The sequence below is a fragment of the Scyliorhinus torazame genome, chromosome 27, assembly GCF_047496885.1.
Source record: "Scyliorhinus torazame isolate Kashiwa2021f chromosome 27, sScyTor2.1, whole genome shotgun sequence".
Lineage (NCBI taxonomy): Eukaryota > Metazoa > Chordata > Chondrichthyes > Carcharhiniformes > Scyliorhinidae > Scyliorhinus > Scyliorhinus torazame.
In genome coordinates this window covers 6,393,257-6,405,607 of record NC_092733.1, presented here as the reverse complement: position 1 = coordinate 6,405,607, position 12,351 = coordinate 6,393,257, and the positions used below count along the sequence as shown (strand labels likewise).

Below are 12,351 nucleotides of genomic sequence, written 5' to 3'. Positions count from 1 at the left end.
TGGAATGTGCCGTGTAAGGATCCTTCCTACTTATTCTCTTATTGTTCCTTTTTATTTTTGCTGTGACACTTTTGACCCACGGATGTTTAATTGACCTGTGACCTTAAGGCAAAGCAGCCTGTGCCGCCAGACTGACCAGGGTCAGGGATGACTCAGTTTGATTGATTTGACTGGTGCCCAATGAATGGGCCCAAAAAGGCTATGGCTCTGCCCAGTAAAAGGTGGCGATTGGATTTGATCCCACCGGAATGTTAGGAGTTACCAAGCTCCAGTTTAGTTTCATTTATCATTCTGCAGCGTGGATGGGGCGTGCTAATAAATTCTCTCCAAAACTATCTCCGTCATCTTCTCCATAAGGCCACTGTGAGGGCTGATTTGCCCAGCAAGACTGGGTGTCATTCACTCGAGGCTGCAAAGGCTTGATGTCAAACCATGAGCTGAAGGAAAGCTTTGATGTGAAATAAAATGTCTAGACAGAAAGATATAGGCCTGAATGTGAACCTCGAGCTGAAGGCCCAGGATGATAAGAAATAAAGTGTCCCTCCAGAAAACCTGCTGCCACTGAGCACTAAACTTTCTAGGTTGCTGGGACCCTGAATGAATGGCTCTGCTTGAAGACCACTACCAGCTGTAAACCAGAGACTTTAGTCGGCAAGCGTGCTGCGAGGAAAATGTGGTAAAGAACCACCGTTGGAAACAAAGACTCTCATCCTTATTCTCCCCCCCCACCCCCCCTCAAACTCTGTGCTGGTCTGTCTTGTATGTGGGGAGAGGATGGGACACTAAAAGGGAATAATAGGTTAGTTTGCTGTTATTCAGTTGCATTTACTGCATATTTCATCTTGAAATAAATAGTAATTGTTTTTCAACTTACAAACTTGCTGACTGTCATTGCACAGAATTGACTGTGGTGGCATAACAGCTGCCTGAGGAGCCGTGGCGAGTTCTTGCAGTGCATTCTGTAGAGGGTACACACTGCTGCTCCTGTTCGTTGGCGGTGGAGGGTGCGTTTGTGGAAGGGGTACCAGTTGAGCAGGGCTGCTTTGTCATGGATAATGTCAAGCTCAAGAGTGCTGTTGGAGCTGCACTTATCCAAGCAAAGGGAGAGCATTCCATCACACTTCTGACTTGCGCCTTGGAGATGGTGGACAGGTTTTGGAGAGTCAGGAAGAGAGTTACTCGCGGCAGGATTCCTCGCCTCTGACCTGCTCTTTTAAGTATTTTTATGGCTAGTCCATTTCAGCGTCTGGTCAATGGTATTCCCTCAGGATGTTGATAGCAGGGGATTGGGAAATGGTAATGGCACTGAACGGCATGGGGTGATGGCTCAGCACTTGTGTAGCACAAAGGTTACTGGTCAGCCCAAGCCTGGATATTGCCCAGGTCTTGCTGCATTTGGACATGGACTGCATCAGTATCTGAGGTCTCAAGAACGGGGCTGAGCATCATGTAATTATCATCGAACATCCCCACTTCTAACCTTATGATGGAAGGGTCATTGATGAAGCAGTTGAAGATGATTGTGCCTGGGACATTAGCTTAAGAAATTGCTGAAGTGACATCCTGGAGCTGAGGCTATTGGCCTCCCAACAACTATAGCTAACTTCCTTTTTGCAGGTATGACTCCAACCAGCGGAGATTTCCCAGATTCCCATTGGCACCAGTTTTACTGTGGCTCCTCGATGACATACTCGGTCAAACGCTGCCTTGATGTTAAGGGCAGTCTTTCTCAGCTCACCTCGAGCTCAGCTCTTGTCCATATTTGAACCAAGGCTGTAATCAGGTCAGGAGCTGAATGACCCTGGCCGAACCCAAACTGAGCGACAGTGAGCTGGTTATTGCTGAGCAAGTGCTGCTTGATGACCCCACCCATCATCTTACTGATGATCGAGAGTAGCCTAAATGGGCCGGGTTGGATTTCTCCTACATTATGTGTAAAGAACATATCTGGGCAATTTTCCACAAGTCTGGCTAAGGGCACGCAAATTCTGGAGCATAAGTCTTTCGCACTATTGCCGGAATATTGTCAGGGCGCATTGCCGTTGCAGTCTTCAGCCGTTTCTTGCTATCACGTGAAGTGAATTGAATTGGCTGAAGACAGGCATCTGTGATGTTGCGGACCTCTGGAGGAGACCAAGATGGTTCATCCACTTGGCAATTCAGGCTGAAGATTGTTGCAAATGCCTTATCTTTTGCACTGATGTGCTGGGCTCATTGAGGATGGGGTTATTGCTCCAGTGAGTTGTTTAATTATCTGCCATCATTCATGGCTGGATGTGGCAGGATTGCAGAGCTCAGATCCCATCCATTGATTGTATAATCGCCAAGCTCGGTCTATCGCTTGCTGCTCATGCTGTTTGGCACACAAGTAATCCGGAGTTGTAGTTTCACCAGGTTCACACAACTTTTTTCGGCACGATTGGTGCTGCGCTTGGCAGGACCTCCTACACTCTTCATTGAACCAGGGCTGACCCCCTGGCTGGGTGGTAATGGTAAAGTGGGGGATATGCCAGGCCATGAGGTTACAGATTGTGGTTGATTACTAATCGGTTACTGCTGATTGCCCACTGGACCTCGTGGTTGCCCAGTTGCAAGTTGCTAGATCTGTTCGAAATATATCCCATTTAGCACAGTGGTAGTGCCACACAGCGTGATGGAGTGTATCCTCAATGTGAAGACAGGACTGTGTCTCCACAAGGACAGTGCAGTGGTCACTTCTACAAATACTATCATGGCCAGGTGCATCTGCGGCGGACACGTTGGTGAGACGGAGGTCATGTACGTTTTTCCCTCATCACCTACTGCAATTTAGGACCCGGCCAGCTGGGTTTGTTATGGTGCTACCAAACCACTCCTGGTGATGGACCCAGCCAGAGTACATTCAAGTGGTGTTCATCGGCTGTTCTAGGGTGTGGAATCAATGTTTCGGACTCCTGGGCTAATTCCCTGCTGACTGTGCATCACTGTGCCGCCACCTCTGCTGGGTCTATCCTGCCAGTGGGACAGGGCATACCCAGGGACAGTGATGCCTGGGAGGCATGATTCCACCGTATGACTATGTCAGGCTGTTGCTTGACAGGTCTGTGAAACAGCTCTCCCAGCTTTGGCACCAGCCCCCAGATGTCTGTAGACGCCATTCCCGTGCCAGCCTCCCCGAACAGGTGCCGGAATGTGGCGACTCGGGGTTTTTCACAGTAACTTCACTTGAAGCCTACTTGCGACAATAAGCGACTTTCATTCTTTCATTGCAGGGTTGGCAGGCTTTTCACAATCCCTCCACCTATGGACTGTGTCTTCGTGCAAAAAGTGACGACATTAAAGATACCAACACTGGGTGAATACTTTTTAGAATCTTGTATAAATTTCAATCATGATTTGTTGTTGTGTAAATAAATATCGCCAAGTCCACAGGGCAGGTGGGCTCCTGGTTCCTGAACAGTGACAACTCAAACAAATCACTTGGCCCAACTCTGATTCTCAGGCTTTGGACTCCTGAATGGAACTAGGAGTGAAAGGCAGCAATCTAACTGAACAAAATGTTCAGAAGTGGTTCCCGTCTGAACAGACAATAGTACTACATCGTTAAAGTCCCAAAACCACTGTTTGGGGACTTCGATTTGATACAGAATAAAGTCATATTTGATCTTTCAGACTGGCTGCAATGGATCATTTTGATTTCAACCCATCAAGTTTCTTTCTCGTCTTCCCCGCTGTACCTGAAGTTGTTTGATGGTCTCGCCCCCTTTGCCAATAATTAGTCCAGCCTTTCCTGCTGGGATCACAATCTCCTGAATGGATCCATTTTGGCCATTAGTAGTATCGTGGGTCTGACCTGGAGGCCCGCCTCGACCCCGCGACACGATCTCGTCGAGTAGCATCTTCGCGGCCCTGTAAATACAATCAATATGAATGCAAATGGCATTACACGAAGCATTTAAGTGCTATTTTAATTACTGGCAAACATTTTCTCACTCTAGATCCAATCGCTGAAAGGCGTTGCAGTATTCTCCCAGCGACCGTACAAAGGAAACTGCAAGTTGAAGGAAAACCCTCCTCAAACATTTAAAGAGGTGCTTTTTTCCTACATCCTCTCTGACAATATGTGGCATGAGGCAATATTGATTTCTGTAAAGAGGCTCTCTGAACTGGATGATTAGAGCTGTGCAGATGAATAGTACTAAAATTAAATGAGCCAGGATTCTTTCCTGGAGCCATCCAAACATGTTAAAAAAATTCCAGTCCATGAATATAGCATTTGCAGGAAAACAGAATTGCTGACTAACAAGTCAGTTTCATCTGCTTCCAGATTTGGAGACTGATGTAATCAACACAACATCCGGTGAATCCAACAGCTACAGAACTCAAATACAGCAAAGATTTCTTCTCAAGCCAGCGACACAAGTACACTCCAGAGGGGGTTCTGATCTTTACACCTCCGTCCTCTCCCCTTCCCATTTTGGTCAAAGGATTCCACAAATTCCAATGGAAAGCTGTTCCTGTCAATTAAGGCAAAAAGGGCTCAGGAAGGGAACTCAGGTGTCCAACCGTGCGAGGGGAGGGGATCCAACTGCCCAATCGAGCTGCTTTGAGTGAGACCTAAACTCAACAACATGTTGCTCAACACCCAAGGGCGGGACATGGAGAGGCGTTGCCGCCACGGTGCTCTACACCACTACACAGCAGACCATCATTGCTAACAGTAACTGGAGAGTTTGTACTTACTGAATTGACTCTGAGTTCCCGGTCAGCGTGACGCATCGTTCTGGCAAACCTCCGCTTTCTGCAGGAAAACAGTTCCTAGTTCAGTGTATTTGAAGCAAAAGTTCCCAACGCAATGAATAAAAACATGCTTCAAGGGAGAAGAAACAGCCCTTTAAGACTCGTCCATTGCAGTAGTTAAATTCTACTAGATCACCATATAGGTCACAGCATAAACCTCCATGACGAGAAAATTAAAGACGAGAACAAGGACTTGGCAGCCAGACAAGTCACAATTCTTTTACAGATTAACGTTTCTCCGCAACTGCATCAGGAATAATGTAGTTCTTCAGAAGTTAACCGGGGAAGGACTTCCGGTGGCGGCTATAAAGGAGTAAGTCGCACAATTGGTGGCTCCGGCTCGGGTCAGACTTTTGGACCTATTCCCCCGTTTTTGTACCGGACTGGAATTGAAAAATTGATGACAGAGGAAATTGTGTACCGAATCCCCACATCGGTGCATGGAGGGGAGAACTAGAAGTGCTTGCAAAGGCAGAAACAGACGAACGGAGAAGGCTTGGGCTGAAGCTGTGTCGGGAGGAAGCATGGCGGAGGCGGCCCAGCGGTCAACAAAGGTTATAGGTTTAAGGTGCGAGGGGCAAGGTTTAGAGGAGATGTACGAGGCAATTTTTAAAATTTTTTTAAATTTTTACAGAGGGTAGTGGGTGCCTGGAACTCGCTACCGGAGGAGGTGGTGGAAGCAGGGACGATAGTGACATTTAAGGGGCATCGTGACAAATACATGAATTGGATGGGAATAGAGGGATACGGACCCAGGAATTGTGGAAGATTTTAGTTTAGACGGGCAGCATGGTCAGCACAGGCTTGGAGGGCCGAAGGGCCTGTTCCCTGTGCTGTACTTTTCTTTGTTCTTTAAACCAGCTGATGCAAGTTATCCAGGAGTCGCCTGAGGAAGCGCTGGACTTCGCGAAAAGGAAAGGATTGGTGGTGGACTGAGAACTTTGCTGCAACGTTCATGTCTTTAAAGGTTTCTCGTTTTGTGGACGCTATTTGTAATGCCTTCTGTATTGATTTGGGGCCAGTTGCAGAGCTGAGTTAAAGTTTACATTTGCACTGTTGCGGGATGGAGGTGCGTTTGTTTAGATGTTGGATCTCTTGCTTGATCTTTTCTTTGTTTAGTGTGGGTTTTTTTTTCTGTCGGGATTGTTTGTCATTTGAATATGTGTGTATGAGCCGGGGGGGAGAGGAGAGAGAGAGAGAGAGAGAGAGAGAGAGAGAGAATAGGTGGGAGACTCTCTGGTGCCAGGAGTGGGGGCCACCAAGCTAGCTGGGTGGGATAGCTCACAGAAGCGTAGTGGGGGGTGAGATGTTATGCTTATCAAAGGGGTCGATTTACATTGCGCGGTTACTGGGGGGGGGGGGGGGGGGACTGTGGCTGAGGGACAGAGAGGAAGTCGGGGGCAGAGGCTGCCTGGGGGTGGGCTGGTGGAGGCGCGGGGTGCGGGCTGGAGTGGCCCAAGAAAGGTGATGACTGATCGGCGAGGGGCAATGAGCCCAACTAGGCTGATCACCTGGAATGTACGAGGGCTCAATGGGCCGGTCAGGAGGGCACGCGCGTTCGTGCATTTGAGGACTGAAGGCAGACGTGGTAACGCAGCAGGAGAAACACTTTAGAGTAGCTGACCAGATTAGATTGAGGAATGGTGGGTCAGTCAGGTCTTTCACTCGGGACTAGACTTGAAGACTAGAGGGGTCGCGATCCTGATCAACAAGCGAGTGGTGTTTGAGGCGGGTAGAAAAGTTTTGGATGTGGGAGGCTGGTATTATGGTCAGTGGGAAACTGGAGGGGGTGCAGGTGGTATTAGTAAATATGTAAGCGCCAAATTGGGACAATGTGGAGTTCATAAAGAGGATGCTGGGGAAGATACCGGACCTGGACTCGCATAAATTGGTCACGGGAGGACACTTCAACAGTTATTGACCCTGGTTTAGACCGGTCAAGCTCAAAAACGGGCAGGGTGCCAGCAATGGCAAAGGAACTAAAAGGGTTCGTGGAGATTTGGGCAGCCAAGGGTGAAGTTCTCCTTCTTGTCACACGTGCACAAAGTGTACTTCCGGATTGATTTATTTATTCTGAGCAGGGCCTTACTGACGGGGGTGGTGGACACGGGGTACTCGGCGATCACAATCTCAGACCATGCCCCGCACTGGGTTGGCCTACAGGTTAGTAAAGATAGTAACCAGCGCCCGCACTGGAGGTTAGACGTGGGTCTTTTAGCCGACAAAGAGGTGTGTGGGCAGCTGAGGAAATGTATTCAGAACTACCTGCAGGTCAACGACAAGGGGGAAATTTCGGCAGCGGTGGTCTGGGAGACATTGAAGGCGGTGGTCAGAGGGGAGCTGATCTCGATACAGTCCCACAGAGAGAAGGTAGACAGGGCAGAGATGGACTGACTGTTAAAGGAGATACTACAGATCGATAGGAGGTATGCGGAGACCCCAGAGGCAGGGTTTTCAAGGGAACGGCGGAGGCTTCAGGTGGAGTTTGGCTTGGTAACCACAGGGAAGGCGGTTGAGCAGCAGAGAAAGATGAAGGGGGCGATCCATGAGCATTGAGAGAAGGTCAGCAGAATACTTGCACAGCAGCTTAAAAAGAGGGAGGCAGCCAGGCAGATAGGGAAAGTAAATGACAGATATGGGAACCTGGTTGGAGATTCAGCAGGGGTGAATAAGGTGTTTAGGGATTTTTACAGTAGGCTGTACAGGTCAGAACCCCCAACAGGGCCAGAGGGGATGAGGCAGTTCCTAGGGGGGGGCTGAACTTTCCAAAGGTGGACGGGTAGCTGGTAGAAGGGTTGGGGGCCCCGATCGGGTTGGAAGTGATAGCGGAGGGTCTGAAGGCCATGCAGTCGGGTAAAGCCCCGGGGCCGGTGGGTACCCAGTGGAGTTCTATAAAAAGTTTTCTGGGATATTGGGGCTGTTGTCGATGAGGACATTCAATGAGGCAAGGGAGAGAGGGGTGTTTCCCCCGACAATGTCACAGGCCACGATTTCGCTGATCCTGAAGCGGGACAAGAACCCGGAGCTGTATGGGTCCTACTGGCCGATATCCCTTTTGAATGTGGATGCCAAACTGCTGGCCAAAATTTTGTCCCCCAGGATTGAGGATTGTGTTCCGGATGTTATTGGGGAGGACCAGACTGGGTTTGCTAAGGGAAGGCAGTTGGTGGCCAATGTAAGGCTATTAAACGTGATCATGATGCCCCTGGAAGGTAGGGAGGTGGAGGTAGTGGTCGCAATGGATACAGAGAAGACCTTTGATCGAGTAGAATGGGAATATCTATGGGAGGTGCTGTGACGGTTCTGATTTGGGCAGGGTTTTATTGACTGGGTCAGGTTGCTGTATCAGGCTCCTGTAGCGAACGTACAGACGAATAGGACAACATCGGACTATTTTAGGCTGCATCGGGGGACGAGACAGGGATGCCCCCTCTCCGCACTGTTGTTCGCATTAGCCATAGAGCCGTTGGCAATTGCACTGAGAGCTTCAAGGGGCTGGTCCGGGGCGGGTGGAGCACAGAGTTTCGCTCTATGCAGACAACCTGCTCCTGTATGTATCGGACCGAATAGAGGGGATGGAAGAAATTATGAGGATTCTGGGGGAATTTGGGCGGTTTTCGGAATATAAACTGAATATGGGGAAAAGTGAGATGCTAGCAGTCCAGGCGAGGTGACTGGGGAAGCTGTCGTTTAGAGTGGTAGAGGAGAGCTTTCAGTATCTAGGCATCCAAGCGGCACGGGAATGGGAACGGCTGCACAAACTAAATCTGGCCCGACTAGTAGACCAAATGAAGGATGATTTTCGGAGGTGGGATGCGCTCCCGTTGTCACTAGGTGGGAGGGTGCAGACAGTGAAGATTACGGTCCTCCAAAGATTCAGTGTCTCGCCATCTTTATTCCGCGGTCCTTTTTTAAACGGGTCAACAAAGTGATCACTGGCTTTGTCTGGGCGGGCAAGGCCCCGTGAGTAAGGAAGGTGATGCTTGAGCGGAGCCGGGGAGTGGGCGGGCTGGTGCTGCCAAACTTCAGTAACTACATTTGGAAGTATGGATGGGGGGTTTCGGAGATGGCAGAGAGCAGGGATTGAGAGGATGGGGGATATGTTTATAGAGGGGAGCTTTCAGAGTATGAGGGCACTGGAGAAGTTTGGGTTGGCGAGGGGAAACAAATTCAGGTACCTGCAGGTGCGGGACTTCCTACGCAGACAGGTTTCAACCTTCCCGCTCCTACCACCAAGGGGGGTGCAGGACAGGGTAGTTTCCAGAGGGTGGGTGGGAGAAGGGAGGGTCTCTGACATTTACAAGGAACTTACGGGGTCAGAGGAGACGCAGACCGAGGAGCTGAAACGCAAGTGGGAAGAGGAGAGATAGAGGGTGGTCTATGGGCGGACGCGTTGAGTAGAGTCAACGCGTCAACGACATGTGCCAGGCTCAGCCTGATACAATTCAAGGTCGTTCACATGACAGTGGCCCAGATGAGCAGATTCTTTGGGGTGGAAGATAGGTGCGCAAGGTGTGCGTGAGGACCAGCGAACCATGTCCACATGTTCTGGACATGTCCAAAGCTTAGGGGATTTTGGCAGGGGTTTGCAGATGTATGTCCACTGTGTTAAAAACAAGGGTGGCACCGAGTCCAGAGGTGGCGATTTCCGGGGTGTCGGAAGATCCAGGAATCCAGGAGGAGAAAGAGGCAGACGATCTGGCCTTTGTTTCCCTGGTAGCCCAGAGACGGATATTATTAGCATGAAGGGACACAAAGCCCCCGAAGTCGGAGACCTGGCTATCTGACAGGAGAATACCAAGTTCGCCATGAGGGGGTCAATGTTAGGGTTCGCCCGGAGGTGTCAACCTTTCGTCGACTTCTTTGCGGAAAATAAATCAGCAGCAGAAGGGGGCAGGGTTAGTTTAGCTTAGAGTAGGGGGTTAATAAAGGTGGGACCTTTAAGGGAGGGATGGCTTTTGCACTATGTTTATAGATTCACGTACATTGTTTATTTTGTTGTTGTTGCAGTAAAACAAAAAATACCTCAATAAAACGTTTACTAAAAAAAGAAGTTGACCGGGAAGATGCCAACATGTGCAGCATGCGATGTTTACAAGGTCAATAAACACCACTGCCTTCTCAGGCTGCAGCAGAGAAACTTAATGCAGCGTTCAGATCCCTGATGCAGTGAAGCTATTTTTGGAGAGGCATCAACTGAACTGGAATCTGCTGGTGAAAGAGGCGCCGACGAAAATTTTTGCCGTGAACATAAATAAAGATTCAATTTGCAAACACGGTGTTTTTATTTGACTAAAATTAGCAAAACACAAACATGGAAAGATGCAATGTAAAGCCGTGCATGTTATGCACACATCAAGCACAAAATGTAGTTCTACTCACCATCACTATTTGGCCCTGAGGAAGAAAGAAAAATTACAATTTATTTTGATTTCCACCAACTCAAGCTGTTGGCATTAAATCCTGAATAGTCCCCCACCCCCCGGGATACATTACAATTACAACTTAGACACACAATTCCTTCACTCAGTTTTATTTTGAAAAATATTTTTGGTGATAGTGACCACAATTCGATTAAGTTTACTTTAGTGATGGAAAGGGATAGGTATATACCGCAGGGCAAGAGTTATATCTGGGGGAAAGGCAATTATGATGCGATGAGGCAAGACTTAGGATACATCGGATGGAGAGGAAAACTGTTGGGGATGGGCACAATGGAAATGTGGAGCTTGTTCAAGGAACAGCTACTGCGTGTCCTTGATAAGTATGTACCTGTCAGGCAGGGAGGAAGTGGTCGAGTGAGGGAACCGTGGTTTACTAAAGCAGCCGAATCACTTGTCAAGAGGAAGAAGGAGGCTTACGTAAACATGAGACGTGAAGGTTCAGTTAGAGCGCTCGAGAGTTACAAGTTAGCTAGGAAGGACCTAAAGAGAGAGCTAAGAAGAGCCAGGAGGGGACTTGAGAAGTCTTTGGCAGGTAGGATCAAGGATAACCCTAAAGCTTTCTATAGATATGTCAGGAATAAAAGAATGACTAGGGTAAGAGTAGGGCCAGTCAAGGACAGTAGTGGGAAGTTGTGCGTGGAGTCCGAGGAGATAGGAGAGGTGCTAAATGAAAATTTGACATCAGTATTCACACAGGAAAAAGACAATGTTGTCGAGGAGAATACTGAGATTCAGGCTACTAGACTAGAAGGGCTTGAGGTTCATAAGGAGGAGGTGTTAGCAATTCTGGAAAGTGTGAAAATCGATAAGTGCCCTGGGCCGGATGGGATTTATCCTAGGATTCTCTGGGAAGCTAGGGAGGAGGTTGCTGAGCCTTTGGCTTTGATCTTTAAGTCATCTTTGTAGACAGGAATAGTGCCAGAAGACTGGAGGATAGCAAATGTCCCCTTGTTCAAGAAGGGGAGTAGAGACAACCCCGGTAACTATAGACCAGTGAGCCTTACTTCTGTTGTGGGCAAAATCTTGGAAAGGTTTATAAGAGATAGGGTGTATAATCATCTGGAAAGGAATAATTTGATTAGAGATAGTCAACACGGTTTTGTGAAGGGTAGGTCGTGCCTCACAAACCTTATTGAGTTCTTTGAGAAGGTGACCAAACAGGTGGATGAGGGTAAAGCAGTTGATGTGGTGTATATGGATTTCAGTAAAGCGTTTGATAAGGTTCCCCGTGGGCACTTCCGGTGACGGCGGGCGGGAGGCTGCCGCACAATGGAGGGCTCCCGTTCGGGAACGGCATTTTCGGGGCTTTAAGCCCGGTCCCAGGGTCCACGGAGGCGGCAGAAGCAGGGAGAAGGCACGGAGGAGGCACAGTGAAGGCACAGAAAAAAAAGAAAAATGTCGAGAGTGAGCAAAAAAACAGCTGAAGGTCCGTCGGGGAGTGGAAAGGTCACCGCGGGGTCACCAAGGAAAATGGAGGCTGGAGCACCAAGGAAGGCCGCACTGCTTACGGCTGAAGAAATAACTACGGTGATGGCGGCGGAATTTGAAAAGCAGTTGGTGCAGATTGCGAAATGCATGGAGACGGTGAGGGCGGTTTTGAGTGTGCTGGTGGAGGAGGCAGTTTCCCCGGTGAGGATGGAGGTGGCGAGTGCAGTGGCGGAGGTGCGAGTGCAAGGGGAGGCGCTGAACGAAGTGGAGGAGACGTTATTGCAGCACGGCGATCAACTTGCCTCGATGGGGAAGGAGATGCGGAAGGTGATGGATACTAACAAGGATCTGCGAAGAAAAATGGAAGACCGGGAAACCAGATCCAGGCGACAGAATTTGAGGATTGTGGGGCTGCCCGAAGGAGTTGAAGGACCGAAGCCGACTGAGTATTTTGCCGCGATGCTGGCAAAACTATTGGGGGAGGGGGAGGATCCCTCCCGATATGAACTGGATCGGGCTCATCGGTTGTGGAGGCCTGTACCAAAGGCGAGTGAGCCGCCAAGGGCAGTGACTCTGTGCTTCCGTAGGTAATGTGAAGGAGAAGGTCCCGAGCTGGGCCAAGCAGAAGCGGGTGGTGCAGTGGGCTGGAGCTGGTATAAGTGTATACCAGGACTTTACGGTGGAGCTGGCGAGGAGGCGG

At 49.3% G+C, this 12,351-nt stretch overlaps 1 protein-coding gene across 3 annotated transcripts in view; it reads right to left on the bottom strand.

The window, feature by feature from the left end:
• The window catches only part of khsrp (KH-type splicing regulatory protein), a 68,342-nt gene that overhangs the window by 24,913 nt on the left and 31,078 nt on the right, over positions 1-12,351 (bottom strand). For all 3 annotated transcript variants that reach the window (XM_072490859.1, XM_072490856.1, XM_072490857.1), the window contains 3 exons: positions 10,162-10,176; positions 4,723-4,780; positions 3,717-3,888 (listed from right to left, as the gene is read on the bottom strand). In XM_072490859.1, coding sequence (XP_072346960.1) covers positions 3,717-3,888; positions 4,723-4,780; positions 10,162-10,176 — 245 coding nt within the window. The remainder of the gene's footprint in view (positions 1-3,716; positions 3,889-4,722; positions 4,781-10,161; positions 10,177-12,351) is intronic.